The following is a 21186-nucleotide window of genomic DNA, read 5'->3' on the forward strand; positions in this document are numbered from 1 at the left end:
ATTTTTTCAAGAAAGAAAGATCTTGCATTGCTAAAGTCTACCACAATCAAGAGTATCTTGTAAAACTATTCTTATGCTAGGAGTACATTAGTCATCTTGGGCCGACGTTCAAGACTTTGAATAGCTTTGAATATTTGAAAATTAGATATTTAAAAGTGAAAAAGAAAATAGACCAATTGAAATATTAATACAGAAAAGTCGTGAAAAAAATTGGACCGTGTGTTTCAAAATCCTAAAGCCCTAGACTTTCATAAAAAAAGCCTGTTACTTCAAAAAAGGGCTGCTGATCGAGTAATTCCATGGAAAATCTAATAAATAAGCTATAAATAGAAAATCTAATAGTGTGGTTTTGTTACAAAAATACAGGCTGTTTGTGGGAAAAAAATAAGATCTAGCTGAAACTTTCTCCAGACCTTCTCTATAGGATGCTTATACATCAGGAAAATATCCCCTAAAATCCCACTGGTGGAACATCCCTTTTTTGGGCAATTTATATTTTCCCCGGCCAAAACCCAATTTCAAACTCATTTTCAGACATTATCAAGTATACCATTCGAAAGCTCTCGGAAAACTATATAGAAGACTTTTAAACGGGTATAGCCGATTTCATTACCTAACTCAAGATAATTCACGCAGAAGATACTATTTATGGTCAATTTTAGACCAAAATGTGGCGAAAAGTGGATAGATCTTATATTTTTTTCCCCGTAAATTATGCTAAACGACCCCACTACTAACCTAACACTGAAAACAAAACACAACGGAGCATTTTCTCTTTTACACTTCTACGCGAAATATTTCAGCCAATTGCCTATCGTCTGACAAAACGGTTTTGAGGACCTTAATAATATTTAAAGAGCAGTTTTAAATGACTGTTTGTCTAATCAGTTTGATAATATCAAATCAAATTACAATATATCTATGTACAATGTTCTAGTGGTATAAAAATATTATTTCCACCCATCTCATTAATTCAAAGCTTGTCTTTCGTTCTTAATCAACGATGTCTTTGTTCGATCGCCTATAGAGATTCTTTACTTCTTCAAGTGGGATTTGAGGAACGCCTACCCCACTTTGGCTGGACAGTGCCAGTCCTATTCACCTACTAAAGACTTCGAGCGTTTTTACAGTCGCTCGACTTAACTTAATTTAAATGGTGTTAGAATCGATCTCTTCATTGGTAAAGTAAAGAAGATAGTACTCCATTGGATTTGGTGTCCTTGCTGTAAATACTTTGCAAGTTTTTGATGTAGACGGAACTATTTTCACCTGAACCCTTCTTTGCTGAACGAGCTGTTTTACGTGCGTCTAAGAATCCTTCTTCTGAGAGGATTTGAGTGACGTTTCCCTCAGCCGGTGTGCTAAGGGTCAATACGATAGACTTCGCTTCCCCTGTGATTCTTTCTTTCAAGTTATCGAACAAGATTTCGAGTTGCTTTTCAGCTACCTCAGATTTTACATCCAATTGGGCGTTAACCAAATAAAGATCGACCCATTTTGTCGAAGGTTTGCTTCTCTTGTTTTTCTTGGCTGACTTCTTCAATGCATCTAAAAGCCTTTCAAAAGGTGATCTTTTACCTTTCCTAACTTTTCTTGCTTGGTGAACAGCTACTTTCAAATATACCCAGGTTGCAATGCTGTACCCAGAAGCCTCTTCTAGTTTGGTGAAAGGTGTTTTTGGTGTCTCGCTTAACCAGATTGTAGCATTCTTTCCAGTGACTCGAAGACCTCTTCTTTGCTTGAAGATGATTGGTGTAAAGTATGTTTTACCGTCGTTACTGCTTCCAGCTCCGACAATACGATACCGACATTTGCCGACTGTTTCCGAGCGTGTCTTTCGTCGTCGTAATAGTGTTGGGCGACGTCTGCGTGCGCATTTTTGGTCGATTTTGCTGAAGCATTTCTTTAATGTCATCAGATCTCTTAAACTTGCATTTTGAAGAAGCATAACCTAAAAGGAATAAATCGATTTGAGATTGTTGCATACATGAAACTTCTAAACTATCAAACTCTTGATTCTTATCTCTGAATCAAGTAAGTTCTTAGGCTACGTCATATCTTCCTTCGTTTCGAGCGTAAAACTCCTAGTAAGACCTAAAAGCCTGGGGCTGTCTATCAGGAGCTGAATAATTCTCTCAGAGTGTGCATGATAGAACCCTTTCAGTCGGTTCGGATATAAGCTTTTCAATTGAAATTCCAAATGTTATAGGATTTTATATTGGAGATGAAATTTTTAGATGTTTTTACCACAGAAGGGATAATTTTCTTCAAAGTCTCAGTGCGGATTTTCTCATTATTTTGGTAGCTGTTTTACGGAAAGCAATGACTTACGGTAGGATAAAGAGCGACTGGTTTGCAGACTTTATCATCTTTGTCCATCTTCTTAGTGAAAATCTTCAACACATTTTGAATTTGTTCTCCTTTCTTTAGGTTTTTCTTGATGTCACCTAGTTTACATTCGACAGCCACAACCGCCACCAACAACGCCAAAATGGTAAGCCTCATTTTTTGTTACTGTGTTTTTCAAACCCTATTTTATAAGTAAATAATATAAGGAATAAGAATAGGACAAAGACATTACCGTAGAATGGCAAAACTTTCTCATTTTTGGAGAAACTTTCCTGTTGCGACTTTATAACGGAAACACTGGGTAATGTAAAAAAGTAGCTTCAACTTGTTACATGGTCAGCCTCAGCACCGTTGCGTATTGTCTACGCATTTGCACGCAGAAAAATTCTGGTTTGCATAGAAAAAACAGCAGAAAAATCCCGGTATGCCCGGGAAAAAAAACGGTAAGATCCTGGTATGCCCGGGAAAAACAGCAGTAAGATCCCAGTATGCCCGGGAAAAACAGCGGCAAGATCCCGGTATGCCCGGAAAAAAACAGCCGTAAGATCACGGTATGCCCGGAATAACAGCCGTAAGATCCCGGTAAGCCCGGAAAAAACAGCAGAAAGATCCCGGTATGCCCGGAAAAAACAGCAGAAAGATCCTAGATATGAGCCAAAGTTTCCCGGAAATGAGAAGTTAAGTCATCTCAACGGCACAGTGGATGCTTTTTGAACAAGAATCAAATGAAAATCAATTTGAGATTTCACTTTTATTGGTAGAAAAAAAAATGGGGTGGAGACGTTTGAAAGCGTTTCAGGTTGGTGGGATGGAGCATGTTGCATTGCACCAACGCGAAAAAAACTTCTCGTGTCCCCTTAGAAAGTGTTTCTCTGTTTTTCTTTTGTTAATATGCCATAATACATACAAAGCACACAAGAAATCAATACTCAAGACCTGATTTGATATTATACTTTTTTCTGGACACCCTGTACAATCTGTATCATCATACCAACCAGCACCACTGGCCACAATACCCTCCAGCTACAATCAGTTTCTTGAAATGACAAAACGTAGATCAAAATACAAAAAGGAAAATTGAATAACACAAAATGAATAGAAAAGTTTCACTATCCAAAGTTCACACACGTCTCACACATCTGTTAAAGAGCTGTGACAGACATTGTTAATCACTTGACATCTTCCTAACTGATCCCACTTACTTTTCATCTCATCAACTTTTTTTGCGACCCCTTTCGTTCGTTTATTTTCATATACAGCTTAGTGTCAACGTGTTTCACTGTTTATGTAACTTTCTCAAGAGACCTCTCATCCTGCTTCCGGTTGGACATCTTTCAAAGCTTTCATGTGATTGGCCAACACATAACAATACAGCGTTCGTAGCTCACCCAGGGACCTTTCTTTGAAACTCCAACCTCAAAAAGGTTCACCAACAAAGAATTCATTCATTCCTGTCCTTGTTTGCTCAAACAATAAACGCCGAATAAATTTCGCTTGATTCACCAAATTTTGAATCATTTTGTTCAGTTTTGCGGATGAGAAATTTTTGTTTACCAACGACGAAGGAGAGTGTTGCTTCCACAATGTCTCCTTATATAAATGTCAACACTCTCCCCCGTTTGTGTTCTACTTTTTATTAACCATTCTTATTTGTTTAGACTTATTTTTTGAAGTCTTTGAAGGGCAGGAAATGAGACATTTAAGGTTTGGTCTTTGACAATTCCAAAACTTTCGCGTCCTTGTCAACGAACTCTTGATGTCAGATCAGTGTCAAGGCTACATCCTATTTTCTGAACGTCTTTTGTTTTATAAGAACGTCAAAAATTTTCGAAGCCTTCGGATGTTCTTAGTTTTTTGGATTTGAAGCCTAAAAATGTTCTTAAAATGTTCTTATTTTCAGCATTTTTTGAGCATTTTGATGTAATTTCTTAAGAAAATGCATGTTTTTAAGTCTCCAAAGCCTTAGAATGTTCTTAGAATGTTCTTAAATCTTTGGGCCTCGAAGCCTTATGTTCTTATATAATTTGTTCTTATAAAAAAAAAACGTGTACTCCTACATTTGATGATTAATTGGTACTTTGCCAACACTTTTGTTACATTAACTGATAATAAAATTATCCTTTGCCAGATTTGACATCCCTATCTCCAGTTTGGATTATCACCAGTTATCACCAGTTTTTAGAGTCTCCATGACAATTTGATTTTTAATATAGGATGAAGCAAATCGATTCTTACGACCATCGAAATTGTAAAAAATAAGTGAGAATCGGGTTCTGGGTACGAAAATGAGTGATTTCGTATTCTATTGTTTACAGGTCGAAAATCCAGTGAAGATACTAAAATTTGGGATGGCATCAGCATATTTTAGCAGTGTAAATGCATCGAGAGCGCTAGGTCCACTTTCCCTAGAATACTTTTGATGATGTAGCGCCGTTAGACGTTAATGTTTAATACTGCAATGGTACTTTGCGGGTACCAATTCAAAAAAAACTTTGATCAAAGATGGTGAATATAGCTTGATCCAGGAATATAATTTTTCGAAGAATAAGTCGGAGGGATTTTATAAATGGGAGGGTCCGATAAAGACCCCTCACCCCTCACTATCACTTCTGTAACATTTTATCGGCATGAAAACATTACTGCTCAGTTATCTGAGGTGCATTGCCACTTCGTATCGAAGGAAAATATTACTGCTCAGTTATTTAAGGTGAATTGCTTTATCGAAGGAAAACATTTAACGGTTTTCAAGTCCCCTCAACGCATCATCGACAAGTGTGTTATTTTTCAAACAGTTAAGAGTAGGTATGACGCTTGAAACATGGCAGCCATCCAGTTATAATGTACAAAAGCTTTATGATAACAATGTTTAAATAACGTTTTAAAAATCTAAACATTTTTGTAGGTAAAAATAATCTAGTCGCGTGCCAAGTTGTAACTGAATCTCCAACCCTCTCCTGGCAATTATATAGCGTAGATTACGAGATAAGATTGAAATTTCGCAAGTAATTGTAAACACAGGACTTCACAAAAAGCCTTCGGTTGTTATTTGCACCATTTTGTGAAAAGTTTGTGCAATTTCCTCAGAAATTTATAGTTTTACTCTTAATATCTTGGCATCAAAGCCTTTTGTTCTTATAAGAGAACGTGCAATAAATTATCTTTAATTTCAAGGAAAATTTTTCGAGTTACGTTCGATCACAAAAAAAAAGAGATGTTACATAATCTTTTTAGTTTTTCTCAAGAGGAAAACTTAACAATTTGATAGGTCCGGGGGTACTACTCTTGCCGTCCGACGGGGTGTGCTGCTGAAGTTCGAAAAATGGACTGGGACTCGTTTTTTTTTTGTTAAGTGACAAAGTGAAATTCCCCTAAAAAGGTACCCTACGAAGGACTCGTGGAGGTGAAAAAAGGTATTCTGACCAGCGGCACATCCCCGTACTCCTTTTTACCTTAGTACCCCCCCTGGTTGATAAAAATGTTTATTAAGTCAGCCAACCAACTTTAGCTCGTTGTTTTTGTTTTTGAAAAGTTATCAAAATAACAATCACTTGATACGATAACGTTGACCTCCCTTTTGTGCTATACAGAGACATTCAAAACAGACATTCAAATAACTGCAGGACGGAGAGATGATTTCATGTGTTGACTTTTATAATAAAGGAACAGATAACATTTAGAACAGAATAATCAAGCATTTTACAAATTACCAAAATGAAAAGAAACTTGGGGTAACCATAAGTAATAGGACTAACTAACCTCCCAGGTAATATGACCTTCTTGCCATGTTAAAAGCTTGATTGAACTTTGTTTTTCTTATTGATTCCTAAACCTTAGAACGATAAACACTAGGGAAGAAAATTTAGTAAAAAGACAAAATAAAGAAACAAACAAAGGTTTTGTTTACGTCCGATCGGCATAGTTTTCTAAAAAGTTTACCGAAATACTAAAGTTTAAGATTTTGGTGACATCTGATCACTCTATCCATTTCTCAACATTTTTTTATCTCAAATCCACATTGACCCAACTAATTAAAAACTGTCATTCTCGATTTTTCTCGAGTTTTATATCGAGAAAAATAGGACGGCATGGTACGTGGTCCAGACTTTCCGGTACGTAGATAGTAAACCAAGAAGAGCTCTCACAAGATTTAAATGCGAAAAAAAATCAAAAATATTTTTTCTTAAAAACATAAATACGTATTTACAAACATCTGTATAAAGTAAAAAATACTGTATTAGATTTATTCATTGTCAAGCCGTCAAATTTCATGAAAGTTTTAATTGGACATGTATAAAATATCTTCTAGTCCCGATCATCCATTGGCTTAATATAACTGCCAGAAATTGTCTAACCGCCCTTCACTTTGATGGAGGGCTCACCCGTTGAGTTGAAATCTCCAACGATCATTCAGTTGCAAGAATCCATGTGTCTTGTCCAATCATCGTGCTAAAATGAACAAAAATGTGATATTCAATTTTATGTTATAAAAACTTCAAGACTTAATAAATAAACCTTTGAGCCAAAGTGTAGTAATGAAAATCTACGTATGTTTAACGTGGTAAAAGGTGCAAACGGCATTATACTGACAAGGTCTTCTGGGTAAAAAAGTCATATTTTTGAGTATATAACGCAATACTGAAATCTTTGAGCCAAAGTGAATACAGGAAAAAATCATCAAATCCCAATGTTTGGGAAACATCAAAATGGTACATTTCCAAAACCTAATCCCTATGTCGGGATCCTGCAACTGTTGACAAGTTTGGGAAAATTCAAAATCACACGCCCCATGTAGTAATGAAGTCTACATTTAACGTGGTAAACAACATAACATAAAAACACGGCTGCTCCGATATGATAAACAGTAAAATGCCGAACGAAATATGACTCTTGTTTTCCTTTAATTGTAAAGCCTTAAGAAGTTTCTGAGAAAAATGAGTAAATGATTAATTCCCCTCACCTGGCATTGTTTTGAGCAATACCATACTTGTCGACACCCAGAACAAAGAAAGATTGCTTCTTTCTGACAAGACCTGCATCGGTCTCTTGGCGTACGTTTCTTCTCCATTCCATCAACAAGGTATTTGTCTATAAATGTAGTCTCACGTCTGAAACTATTAAGAAAGACACCCTTTTGTAGTGGATATTTGTGGTGGAAAGTCTCTAAGAATCGCTTTCTATCGTCTGAATCGTTATTACGATCGTGCTTGAAATCGTAAGGATTGTATCTCGCATTTACTATTTGACGACTTCTCCTGTCGATAAGTCCCGATTGTTTTTCTCGATGCATAACTTCTCTTAGGTTCAACTCAGATTCTGGACTTTCTCTGTACGGCAAAGTGTCTCTTTGAATGCGTTCTACGTTTCGTGGATGTGAGCGTTGCATTTTGTATGCCGGGTGATTTTCGAAAGAGGGCGGTGAGCTTTGCTGTTTGGAGGGCGGTGAACGGAGAGTAAAAGGTTCAGCAGCGAGTCTGGTTCGTCTCTTTGTTGTGTCAGGCGGTGAAGGGATCTGATCTCCTCTTACCTGAAGAGGATTAGATATGGAAAGTTAGTGAGTAAAATGTAAATACCATTCTATAGAGTTCACACTGATTTTGTGCCATTTTTTTATCAAAAATTTTCCTAGATCGGGTAACGGTCTCTTTCTTGATCACATCATAGACTTGACCTTGACTCTTCTCTTATCAGGTATCGTATTACTTCGAGTAAACGCCCACTTCTATTAAACGCCCCCTTAAATGGGCATCCCTCAAGGAGGGGCGTTCATGACCAAATCATATCTCTAAAACGACATATTTGAACTGAAAGTAAAGGAAAACGAGAAACAACCTTGGTGAAAGATTATCTAATAAACGCCCTATTCTTTTAAACGCCCCTCCTCGAATTAACGCCTGAGAAGTTCATTAAAAGTAACGGTATATAAAAACAGATAGACGATTTTAATTTCAATGATAAACAAAGCTGCTTACCCTGCTTTTCTGGATTGCATGTTCTTCGTCGTGTCTGCGTTGGAGATCAGACATGAATGAATAAACGTCACGCCTTGATTTATCCGGAGAGCGCAAAAGAGATGGTTGTGGTTCTTTGCCACGCGTAGCGAATTGATTCCGATATCTTTCCTCTGTCAGACGGTGTTTTGACGGTATATCGGGTAATCGCCGGTGAAGTCGCATCATTGACGGCTGTTTGTTAGTTATTTGTTCGTAAAGACGCTTACGAGTGTCGTTTGTTAAATGTCGGTCGGGTGATATCGGTCTGATAGGTAGTTGAGCGTTCCATATTTGTTGTTTCGAGTCTTGAGCTTCAGAATGCGGATTTCCGGTGAATTTCAGTGAAGTTAAGTTGTCGTATTCGATTGATGAAGAAGTTGAGTGACGGAGATTGCGCAATGTCAGGTAATCACTTGTAGTTGGTGAACGTTTGAATGATTGCCTTGTTGGAGATGGGTAGTCATCCATTTGTGACCGTTTGGGTACCAATTCTCGTTCGCTCATTGATCTGGGCTTTGTATACAAAATGTTTCTGGTGAGTCCTCTACCATCATTGAAAGGATAATCTGCTGATCTTCCCATTTTCTTTGACACGTGTCTCATATCATCATGTGGTTGATATTGTGAACTAACCAGTGATTGTTTTGGTGGGAATTTCGGTAAGGGATTCCGTAAGAGGTCTTTCAAATCACTTATATCACGGTTTGGAGTGTACGGATGGTTTGAGAGGATGGTTGATGTGGGCGGTTTATTGAGGGTGGCAGGCGTCGATTTGTTGACAGTTGTGGGCGTATCCCTACTTAATGGTTGATAAGTTGTTTTTATTGGTGGCTGTCTCGGTTTGATTAATTCTTCTGGCGACAACGTCCGATCGAGATCATTTTGGGTCGGTTTTGCCGTATGTGTTGTTGATTTATCTAACAGCACTGGTAAATTTGTTATTGACTCTGCATCGACCATCTCTTTCGAAAGTCCATCTTTTGAGCAGTGTATATCTGTTGATTCTTTGGTATCTGGAGATAATGTTCTCGATTTGATAAATGATTTTAAAGTTGAGAGTTTTTGTAATTTTTCTTCGTTGGTAATGAAACGTGGTTTGGGAATAACGATTGAAGTACTTGAAGTTGGATTCATTAGCTTGTGTTGATCTTTGGTTAAAGTCTGAGGCTCAGGAATAATAAGATCCATTGGTAAATCTGTTGATTCTCTTGGTTTGATTTGCCCTTTGGTCAATGGTTGATGTGCTGGTGATGTTTTCTCAGTTCTAGGTTCAGGGATTGTAAGATCTATCAATGTTCTTGGTTTGATCTTTTCATTGACCAGTGCTTGAGGTTCTGGTATGACAAGGTCTCTCTGAGGTTCTGGTATGACAAGGTCTCTTTGAGGTTCTGGTATGACAAGGTCTCTTTGAGGTTCTGGTATGACAAGGTCTCTTTGAGGTTCTGGTATGACAAGGCCTGTTTGAGGTTCTGGTTTTGATGTATTTGGACTGTTTGGTGATTGTTTAGTTCTTGATTCCTGGAAATCGTCATGAACAGATGGTGGAGAGTCGGTCAGCATTTGGTATAAATTTCGTGGTTTTGGTATTTTGATTTCTGTGGTGGAATGATTAAATGGCGAATGACGGTTGTCGGCTTTTGACGTTAAATCGTCCGATGTGTAGGTAGGTTGATTACCGATGCATATTTCTGATTCTTTGTTGATAAGACGAACTACTTGGATATCCTTCTCGTCAAACCGATCACATTTTTTGAACGCACTTCGTGATTCACAATCATTTCCAGAAAAATTGATTGTGTCTTTGTGATTACAAATAATGACGTCATCGTCATTAACATCTTGTTGGAAAGGTAAAACTCGGTCGTTTTGTGTACCGACGGGATCGTCATTTTGTATGATTTTTGGTTGGAAGACGACTGGTTGTTGGTTCATTGATGTACTTTGACCACTCTTGATGGATATCGGTGCATCTTTCGATAATGACACAACACTGAGGATTTTGATGCCTATATCTTCTTGGTTTTTTGAAATCATCGGGTCATAAGAATAACATCTTTTCAATGGTTCGTCATCAGTATGTTTCTTTTGCTCAATTTCAGAATCTGATTTTGCCGAGTTTGGTCGAATACGTGTCTCAGATTCCTTCCGTTTTTGTAAAGTCTCTTCAAGCTTTTTCGCTTTTACTTTCTCCTCTTTCTGTTTTTGTTCTTCACGTAATCTCTCCTCTGCTTTTTCTTTATTTAATTTCTCCTGGAGTTTTTTCTCCTCAACCTTTATGACGCCTTCGTTGATCTTATTCTCAGATTTCAAACGTTCCAACAACCAATTATGTCTCGGGAACTCCATGGCGTATCGGTTTCGGCTCACCAAGTCATTGTCTGTTTTATTGTTAACAATTTTCTTTACCTTAAAATTCTGTTTGTTAGATTTGCTCATTTTCTGATATTGATTACCAGGTCTGCTGTTTCCACCAGTAGGGTTATCTCCAAACGAAATAACACCCAAGATATTGTCCACTAACTGTTCTTCTAAAGTGAACCCATCCGAATGTTGACATTGAGTTCTTGACTTTTTAATTGGTTGATCACAACATGGTTCCTTTTTTTCGTTTATTTTATTGTTTTCCTTATCCGACCTAGTTATCAATAGCTCGGTTTTGTCGGTCATTTTTTCGACAGTTTCCTCGTCCTTTTCTAACGTCTTTGAAAATGATTTAACGACAGTTTCTGGTAGCGGCAATATCTGTTTTGGTTCTACAAGGTTTGCTTTTCGGTTACACAAATCCTGTATGCAAAAAAAAAAATAAATACACTCGCACTTTCAGGAATGAAATTTTGACGAGAAGAAATTTTGGTGAACTACCTCGTAAATGGGAAATTCGCCAAAATCAAGTGTCGTAAAATTAATCTTAAATCTTTCAATTGTGTTCCGATTTTCACCAAAAACACCCTTATTCCTCCGAAATTAATCCCACCTAATTACACCAGAATTCACGAATTCCACCATTCACCTAAATCTTTCCTCCTCAAAATTGCTTCTTGCTAAAATTCCTGCTCTTAAAGGTAATCCAAAAATAAAATGAATGTATGTTTTTGGAATTTTATCAAACAAATATTAAAAAAGTTTTTTTAAAGAGCCTTATCTTAGAGCCTAAGCCGCATTTTTTCTTTAATGAAATAAAAGGTTTGGTTTTAATAAAATAATTTCATAACCGACTTACTAAATAACCATTATAGTTTCAGACGTTTTGTAAATACAGTTTAAAGGGCCTCGCGACAATGTTTACCATAATAGTGAAAAGTTAGGCGAACTTGCACGTTGATAAGATACACAATACACGATTATCTTTCGCAATATCAACTTTTTAATATTCAATATTCAATATCGATATTAAATATAATTGTCTGTCCCCCTGAACGGATCACTTAAAAATATTCTCTGATATCCTAGAGATTCGTCAGTAAAAACTTAACTGATCACCAAAGCATTTCATTACCTACCTTTTTATTATCTTGCGAAGTTTTCACTATTTCATTAGAAATCGTTTTTTCGAAGGGATTTTGTTGGACATACGGATTACTGTTCCCATCAACACAATAACAACATTCCCATGGAGCCTCTGGTAAAAGAACACTTGAATCGATACAGGGTTGGTGACACCTTTGATGGTAACCTAAAGTGAAACAGGGATGGTAAAAAACTAATTAAAACAATAATCAGAAACTTTCAAAATCCTTTAATGCCGTTATCACAACACCCCGGGATTTTCTCCAAGTGAAGTTTCTTCTCAACTCGGATTGGCTTATAACATGTTATTGCTTCGCTGTATCTATATACACAACTTAAATACGGATATTTTCTCTGAACTAGCATTAGGAAGTAAATATTTGGTAGGTATGCCGAATCAAAGTTTCTTTCGCTTGGCCTTTTTGATGATATCACCAAAAATAGGTTTACTTCGCCATAAATAATTCAAATTGATTGAATCCACATTAATAATTCTATCTGTGACAACTACAACTGTCAACCAGTATTGACCTTTGAAAGTAATCGGTATCTCATGATTTTGACGGTATGTGTTGAATCTAATGAAAACTAATTTCAATTTAGTTTATCCGAATCATAATAACAAAGAAATAAAGCCTAGCATAAACTTATTAAGCCTGTAATGCTATTAAATCAAATTAACGAAGCAATGTTCAGAAAACAGATTCCATTTCTTAGGAAAGGCTTAAATATGACGTAATCTTACGTGTCCTTAGCATGTGAGTTCTTATTTTATTTGAAACAAGCTGAAAAAAGCTGATCATGTATTTTGATGACCTTGAGAATTTTGCTCTTAGCCAAAAGGAGCTATTACGAGATCTTTATTCTGTACCACAGTTCATCTCACGTTTATCGTGTATTTCACGTTTATCGTTTCTTGTTAACCGGTTACTTTCTCGAAGCGGGCTACACGACTTTTTGCGCAATGCAATTGGTTCTTTTCGCATGACGACGGGCCTACTACATTGTCCAGAGTTGCCCGTCGTTAGGAAAATTCATTGTGACGTCACTTTTTCAAAGGAAAATTAACAATGCGTTGACATCATTTCTCTCATTTTTTTAATTCTGACGTCAGAAATTATAGCAATTTTTATCTCTTTTCGCTTGTTTTTTCTGCTTTATTTCGCTATTTTTCCTGGATAAAGCGCTAAAAATCAATCGAAGCTGAAGGAAACGGTTAACAAATACAATAACGACCGGGTTTTTTCGGGCTGTACTGAAAATATTGCCCTCGGTCAAGGCACCAACCTCGCAAGTTCGGTCGTTACTTGACCTCGGGCAATATTTCTCAGCACAGCCCTCACTAACCGGTCATTATTGTATTAGTAGAACACTATGTGAGCATTGCCTGTTTGATAAAAAAAATTCCCGTACGGAGACCGATAGGCAACATTTCTCTCATCGTCTCTCCTCTCTCTCAGTCGGTTTGAAAAATCTCAAATGAGAAAAGACAATAATAACAGACCCTTTACGGTAAAGAATTTTAAAATTAGCCGTAGATACTTGGTCTGTACAGACAAGGAGATCTATGCCAAAATGCAGAATGGCTTACCTACGTTGCAGCTATCACATAGGACAATGTCGTTATCACTTTCTGTCGAGTCTTGCTTACAAATCACACAAATTATGTCTGATGTTGTTTCATTGACTTGAAAGAAAATAAAGAAAATTAAACATGATAAATTAATTCAAAGAACCCTTTATATAGTTATAGTTTGAACCACCCTCCCCGCCCTATTTCTTAGGGTGGATGATGCACTCTGAAACCGAAGAAAGGGGGGGGGGGGGTCCAAAGTTTTCTCCAGGAAGGTGGATGATAACAAAAAAGGAGACTTTTTGCTTAAAATTTAACCATTTCAGGCTTGATTGATTTTTTAACCTAATTGTTTTTCAAAAGAGTGTACACTTTCAACGGGGAAGTTTTCCCAACAAATTACAATTGTGTTTTCAATTTTAAAGTCATGTAAGGCGTGCAGTGCGCGTGATTACTTGATCATGAAAGAAGGAGAGAATATTTATAGTGTTTCAAGCTGTGAACTGGCGTGTGGTTTATTCTAACCGTAATTCATTATGCTCTGATAAGATAAGTTTTTTTTGGTAAAAATAGAAAAAAATCGATTTTTAATGAAATCTAAAGAAAACTGGAGAATGCTGTCTAAATACAGACCACAACATTGCGTTCTAGAAACTGTATTTATGTTACACGTTTTTTTTATAAAAACAAACTATATAAGAACATAAGGCTTCGATGGCAAAAATTTTAAGAACAAGTTACGAACTTTTTAAGGCTTTCCGGACTCGAAAACACCCGATTTCTTAAGGAAAATGGGTAAAAATGGTCACAAAATGTTGAAAATAAGAACATGTTAAGAACATTTTTAGGCTTAAACTGAAAAAGTTAAAAACATCCGAAGGCTTCAAAAAGTTTGGATGTTCTTATAAAAAAGCGTGTAGTGTTCAAATTAAGTCAATAAATTCAATCAATGCTAACTAATTGAACTAATCAGTCGAATTAAGAGATTCCCGTTAGCAGCAGAAAAGAAATTGTGACTAAATAAAATATCAATCGAATCGAAAAAGCCAAGGTAATTGAATCCAAGAAATAAATGAGGTCGCAGGTCAATTGTTTCGACTAACAATACGACAATCATTTGATTTACCAATAGAGTACACGTTTTTTTTATTAGAACACCTAAAATTTGGCTGAGCCTGGATGTGCTTATTTTTTTAGAAATTTTCAGCCTAAAATGTTCTTAAATGAGTTTTTAATTTTTCAAACTACTCTGAATCGACAATATCATGCAAAATAAAAAGCACTTAAAATTGGTAAAATTTGGACAATATTTGACTCTCGATTTTAGAAAATCCATCCCTAAGTTCGGTTAAAACTGCTTGAAAAGAGAAAAAATTGTACTTTCTTGTCATTTTTTCCAAACTGAGGCTGGGCATGTTCTTACGATGTTCTTAATTTTTTTGACGCATTCCAGCCTCAATGTTCTTATAAACTGGGTTCTAATAAAAAAAAACCGTGTAATTGTTAAGGGTACTATTAGCTTAACTTTGCTTTCTGATAATATTTGACGACGCCGAGTTCAGTGAACTTAACCTGATAAGAGCTGTTCATAATTTTCCTACGCGCACGGTAAACCTCTGAAGGCGCTTGAAAATTATACATCTGAGAAAAATTGTCCTCCCGTGGAAAATTCTACAACAAAATTTTCAAGTTTCTTGAAATACCATTGCAAGTAATTTGTCAATTTACAACACCACTCAGCTAAACTTTCGAGCAACTAATTCTCACAATTCACAATTAGAAGTTCTTTTTGCGAAATCAGAATATACTCCACTCTCTCAACAGACACGTGTCATTTATTTAGTTGAAGATAATTTCTTAACACCTCGTGTCTTTATGTTTAAGTGAAGTCAATAATAATAATCACGAAGTAATTACTCATAAATCACACTAAGCAACCTATCCTAACTCATTGTTTCTTAGCGACTGTGATTTCTCAATGTGTTTTGTGAGCCCCTCCTCGTTCTATCGTCGGAAATACGCAATATAGATTTCCTTCAGCGAAATGAGATGCTGACAATATTGGCTTATTTTCCATTCACCAATAAGGCCAAAAACATCAAACCGACTTTCTGGTCACTCTCACTGCATCGCATCTGGTATTCTTTTTTTCTAGCAACCTTTTTTTAGTTGAAAAGGTTTACCCTTCTATAATAAGTCATGACCAGCCACAAGAGCTTGTTGATTTAGATAAAAAGTTTCATGTCTTTACCTATTTTTTCTATTCTGAGCTCCTTCCATAATGGCCGTACTATAGGGAATTGGGAAAGTTTTTTTACGAAATTCAACTGAGATTTTTTAAAGTAGTTTCTGATATAATAGTTACGACGCATGGCGTTCTAAATCTTAAATAGATTAAATGAATAGATTTAGAACGCCTTGTTACGACGTCATACACCGATTTTTATTGCTGACAGTCAGCAGTCAGGGCGAACAAAAATCTATCTAGTTGCTTTCACAGCAAAACCTAGAGTACCCGCCGTATGAAAAACAGCCTGTGGCGACAAAATTAACGTATTTTATCGCACATGTGCTATCGAGAGGACACTATTTCATTGATATCTTTTTTTTAGTTTTTCTTTTCATTGCATCAGCTGGCCTGATTGCCATGTTAAAGGTTTTGATTTTGAATAAGAGTGATATCATTTTTTGCTTACTCATCAATTTTAATTTACAACTTTGGTCAGAAAGAGGGAAAGAAAAACATTTTTTTGCTTATTGCCACCGGAGGAAGCCTAAAGCTTCTGAGGATGGCATTCATAGCTTCACGCATAAGGAAGTTGGCCAAACATCTCATAATTCTGCGCGCGTTTTTCAGTATTTTAGTTCCGCTTAACGGTAGCATTCTTATCTTACGGTCTCTCTATTGTTTTATCATCATCAAAAAGACTTTTCCGGAGTAATTTTGATCTGATTACTCATTTTGAAATGTCAGTTTGTCTTTTTCTTATCCCTGGAGAGTTAAATGAATCTAAGGAAATACCCTTTTCTGGGAAATTCCCTTTTTATACCACAAGTAGTTATTAAGCGCTCTTCATAGGTTAAAAAAATTACTTTACTCAAAGTATTCGAACACTTATGTTGTTAAACGTGTACATTAGTAAAATAACATATGAAGAGCAGTATCTTCAGATATATACGCTTTTTATAGGAAAAACCAGTAAGTCATATGATTCTGGCTGGGCTGCTCTCAAATTTATATGAGTTTTTCAGTCTTAAATGTCAATATTAATTAAAATGGAAACATGTACTTCTCAGTAATTTCTGAAATCTGAGGTTCAGATTCTTCTTAATTTGTTCTTAGGTTTTGGCCAAATTTCAGCCTCGTATTCTTATGAAATTGTTCTTATAAAAAACGTGTAAGGCAAGGCACGGATGTCACTCTAAGTAGACTGTAAATCACTCCCTTGACACATTTGTTAGCATTTGAAAGAATTTTGTCTCAGATGAGAGGTCACTCTTAACAAAAATTACTGTAGGGCTAAGATCATTCCTTTTGAACGCAAATTCAACTCTATGTGTTCGTTTTGCTGCGGTGGCACCTTAATGAAAGTTATGGCTAGTGTAAATTAAGAAGAATAAAGGACCAAGAATCGAGCCCTGAGGTACCCCAGCATTGATCCTCTTCCACTCAGACATTTTCCTATTCAACACAACTCTCTGATGCCTATCATCAAGAAAGTTACGTATTAAGGAAAGCAGAGGTCCGGTTACCCCATAAGATTTGAGTTTGAAAATCAAGCCATTATGCCAAACCCGGTCGAATGCCTTTGAAATATCTAAAAACACACCCCTGGTATCTAAAGAAGGGTTCACGTCAAACCCTGTAAAAATATCATGCGTTATGGACAACAACTGAGAAATGCAAGAGTCACCCTCCCAGAATCCAGACTGACATGGAGAAAATTTTCGAAGCCTTTTGATGTTCTTAACTTTTTGACTTTTAAGTCTAAAAATGTTCTTAACATGTTCTTAATTTAACCTTTTTTTTTTTGCAATAATCTAAGAAATTGGGCGTTTTAGAGTCCGCGAAGCCTTAAAATGTTCTTATCTTGTTCTTTAAAATTTGACCATCGAAATCTTATATAGTTTGCTCTTATAAATAAAGCAAACGCTTAAGGGAACTATTTTTTGCGGGAACTAATTTTTGCGGTTCGCAGTTCAAGATTTAATATTAAATATTTGCGGGAATTTAATTTTGCGGATTTCTCACTTGAAAGAAAATTAGAGCCGTACTGTGAATTATTAGACCTTTGTTTTTCGCATTTGAAAATTTTTGCGGCTTGTGCCTAAATCCGCAAAAACCGCAAAATTTATTTCCCGCAAAAATTAGTTCCCTTAAGGTATAAGAACGTAAGGCTTTGTTGGTAAAAATATTAAGAACAAGAAAAATGCTCGGAAAAAGTTAAACATAAGAACATATTAAGAAGATTAGGCTTAAAACTCAAAAAGTTAAGAACATTCGAAGACTTCAAAGATTTTGAATGTTCTTATAAAAACGTGTAATTTGACAGTTTTCACCGTCCATTGTCACAAAAGTTACGTTGAATCTTTCTAATTTTTTTCCTGTGAAGTTTGCAAGCCAGTAGTGTGGCAGAAGGGGAAAGTTTTAGCTACCGATTTCTACTCTAGGTAAACTTGTCTACTTCTAAAACAAATATTTCTCCTTATTAATGGGGCGCAAAAATCGAAATTTTGAAACACTGCCTCTCCAGTTTTCCCAAATCTTTTGGCAAGCCACCAGGCTACTGTAAGAAGCTGAGGAAAGACTTACCGCTGTGAATATTATTGATTTTCGTCCTAGGTAAACTTGGCTACTTTTAAAACAAATATTCCTTCTGTCAAATGGGGCGCAAAAATCGAAATTTTGAAACACTGCCTCCACCAGGCTACTGTAAGAAGCTTGAGGAAAGACTTACCACTGTGAATATTATTGAAAGCGACTTCATCTTTTGATCCATCATCAAACAAAACTCGCACCATCTTTTTATTCAACTGGATTGACACTATCTTGGCATAATACAATTCACCTTGATGTTTAGCCAGAATAACTTCACCAACTTTGAATTGGAAAATGGATGTCCCCTCTTGGTAGACCATTGTTCTGTCCACAGCTTCTGTGACAGCAACGGGAAATTTCGTTTTTTAATTTCTTATCTAAATATGTTGGTCAAACTCAGAGTATAAATCAAAGTGCCAGAGTGAAAAGTACTCTATAATTTTCTCCCATCAGAAAGTAACTCAAGGTGGCAAAATGGAAATTATTTTCACATTTTGATGGCGGGCATCGTTTAATCTGCTGGCAAAATCGTTGCAATTCAAGAATCAAACATTCAAAAACGTTTTTCTACAAGGAAAGCAAACACACTGACTGACTGATAATTAAAACTTCATGTGTAATTTACAAAGAAGTCATATATTTCAATGTAGAAAATACTTTCTCAGGCGATCTTTGTAAATCCAACAAATCAACAAATTTCCACAAAATACTTTGATCATACCTTGTTACTAACTTTTTGATAATGTAATACCAATTATTGAAAGAGGAAAGGTCAGGACTAATGAGAAAAAGCTTGAAACTGGAAATGGGATTCCAAAATGCTCCTCAGATCTTTGATACCTTTCCCTTTTTCTCCCCACAAATAGAATTTTACTAAGCCAAAAAGTAAAAGAATTACTCAAAAGGTTTTCCCCTCGCAGGGAATCCCCTTGATCCATTGGAGCCTATTCTTATGTTATGTTATGTTATCCGCTAATATGCTTTTATAGCAGTAAATCCAATATCACTTATTTTAGTAAAAACATTCAGATTTTTCTTATGTTTTTAAATCGATCGGTATTTTTGTCCTTCAGTTTTTGCACTACTCCTACCAAAGTTTCGTACATTCCAAAGCATCTGGAACTCTCCAGCCGCAACCCTTTACCTAAGCCTACTCCCTCTGCCCACCACCCCGCCCCCTCACTTCCAAACAAAAAAAGCTATATGGAAAAGCTATATATCCAACTCTGAAGATTCTCTCTTCCCATTCTTAAATATTCAAATCTCCTAAAACTTCCTATCACAAAATTTTAAAACCAGGAAATCTACACGCTTTTTTTATAAGAGCGTCAAGAACTTTTGAAGCCTTCGAATGTTCTTAGTTTTTTTGGTTTCAAGCCTAAAAATGTTCTTAAAATGTTCTTATTTTCTCCATTTTGTGACAGATTTTACCCATTTTCCTAAGAAATCCTGTGTTTTTTGGTCCACAAAGCCTTACCATGCTCGTAACTTGTTCTTAATATTTTGGCCATCGAAGCCTTATGTTCTTACTACATAGTTTGTTCTTATAAAAGAAACGTGTAACTTTCATATTTCGTCGATTCTCATTCATTGTGTCAAAATCAAAATTTTGCGCATCCGCATTCTAAAAGTGCTTTTCTTGTTTTTTCATCATTCGTGAGAGTTCAATATATATTCAAGAACGTTCGGACGAAAAAACTTCATGCCATTCTGAAAAATAAAACACAACCCATAACAACAAGCGTAGTAATCTTTTTTTATTTGGATAAAAAAGTATTTCTTGTTATTTGACAAGCACTTTTACCAGGCTGTTTAGCAAGTGTAAACAGCTGCCTGTTTTTTTAGGAAAGTTTAGTTTTAATTGCTCAGATGCCCTAGTCATCGTTATATAGTTCCGTCTTTAAAAGGATATATAAAAAGTATGATTTTCCGGCTTGTTTTGTAACCTTTTAGCGTATTCGGCTTACGAATTTCACAGATCCGAGGAAAAACAAAAGTAAGGACGAATTGACCAGCTTCCATTAGTACTACTGTATTTGAACACGTGTGTTTGCTTTACTATTGACGACCTATTAGTTCATCAAACGGCCGTAAAAATGATTTTTAATTACCACACATTCGGATCGTGTAAAAAGCAGACCGCAAATATATCATAGGACGCCGACAATGAAATAATTATATAATAATTACATCCAGAGACTTTCACTCCCTCTCTGATTTTGTTTACTATAATTAATTGACCCGGATATACCGAAATTCTACACTTACACAATTATACAAAATTTACCTCGGTCGGTAGTAGCAGGAAAGTAGCCACCAGCGAAGTTGCTAAATCTAAATCTAAAGCTAAATCTTTTACACCCCTCACACAAAGCCAAAATTTTTTTACTGTGCTATCATTTTGTTTTGTTAATTTTTGGGTTGTGTTAAGATTTAGTTTCGCAATAATTTATTTCATTACTGACACCCCTGTGTCACAAACCCACCGCAGCCACACTGGAAAGTTTGGCCAAAATGTTGTCTCCGGGGGAAAGTACCTTACAATTTCAATACCCGCCGGGAAATTGACTTTTATTTTAATTCCATTTGAAAATTGATGTAAAAACTGCATTCTAAAACCACCCCCCCCCTTGAGTTATTTAACCTGGGAACAATAAAATTTCTATCCGCTCGGCGATTTCGAATTTATTTTTCCCCGTTGTTGGAGAAAGCTTCATTTGGGGCTGTGAGACAGGGGTGCTTTTTACTCCATCCAGGATATCAAATCACAGTAAAACAGTTTTAAGGTTTCTAGGCTTCTTCTCATCCTCTAAAGAAAAAATGTCGTGTATAGGAAGTATAAAGAATAAGCAGTATATAAGCATACAGCACTATCTGCACCACTATCCCCGTCTCTATGTGCTACACTTTTTTTATAAGAACAATTTCATTAGAACAACGATGCTCAA

The 21186-nt window shown here is 36.1% G+C and overlaps 2 protein-coding genes across 3 annotated transcripts; both read right to left on the bottom strand.

The window, feature by feature from the left end:
* Positions 1–873: 873 nt before the first annotated feature.
* Positions 874–2540, bottom strand: LOC136816419 (uncharacterized). The gene is made up of 2 exons (XM_067072742.1): positions 2332–2540; positions 874–1951 (listed from the first exon to the last, which is right to left on the bottom strand). The coding sequence occupies exons 1-2, from the start codon at positions 2503–2505 to the stop codon at positions 1175–1177; spliced, it is 951 nt and encodes a 316-aa protein (XP_066928843.1). The 5' UTR covers positions 2506–2540; the 3' UTR covers positions 874–1174.
* A 3955-nt stretch (positions 2541–6495) lies between these two features.
* On the bottom strand, positions 6496–20654 carry LOC136816416 (uncharacterized). Of its 2 annotated transcripts, none has more exons than XM_067072740.1 (6): positions 20526–20654; positions 13438–13533; positions 11840–12012; positions 8319–11123; positions 7307–7873; positions 6496–6795 (listed from the first exon to the last, which is right to left on the bottom strand). In XM_067072740.1, exons 4-6 carry the CDS (start codon positions 11004–11006, stop codon positions 6757–6759), a joined length of 3294 nt encoding a protein of 1097 aa, XP_066928841.1. In that variant the 5' UTR covers positions 11007–11123; positions 11840–12012; positions 13438–13533; positions 20526–20654; the 3' UTR covers positions 6496–6756. The 2 variants fall into 2 exon arrangements, with proteins under 2 accessions (XP_066928841.1, XP_066928840.1); XM_067072739.1 differs by lacking the exon at positions 20526–20654 and adding an exon at positions 18378–18617.
* Between the last annotated feature and the right edge of the window lie 532 nt (positions 20655–21186).

This window comes from Clytia hemisphaerica, unplaced genomic scaffold (assembly GCF_902728285.1).
Source record: "Clytia hemisphaerica strain Z4C2 unplaced genomic scaffold, Clytia hemisphaerica genome assembly, whole genome shotgun sequence".
Taxonomy (NCBI): domain Eukaryota; kingdom Metazoa; phylum Cnidaria; class Hydrozoa; order Leptothecata; family Clytiidae; genus Clytia; species Clytia hemisphaerica.

Excerpts from the sequence above, each read along its gene's own strand:
- LOC136816419 (XM_067072742.1), bottom strand. The coding sequence starts at position 2,505 with ATGAGGCTTACCATTTTGGCGTTGTTGGTGGCGGTTGTGGCTGTCGAA. Across the intron at positions 1,952-2,331 it reads CAGTCGCTCTTTATCCTACC|GTTATGCTTCTTCAAAATGC; the intron begins GTAAGTCATTGC and ends TATTCCTTTTAG.
- LOC136816416 (XM_067072739.1), bottom strand. The coding sequence starts at position 18,558 with ATGGTCTACCAAGAGGGGACATCCATTTTCCAATTCAAAGTTGGTGAA. Across the intron at positions 12,013-13,437 it reads ATGTGATAGCTGCAACGTAG|GTTACCATCAAAGGTGTCAC; the intron begins GTAAGCCATTCT and ends GTTTCACTTTAG. Across the intron at positions 11,124-11,839 it reads CTTCGCAAGATAATAAAAAG|GATTTGTGTAACCGAAAAGC; the intron begins GTAGGTAATGAA and ends TTTTGCATACAG.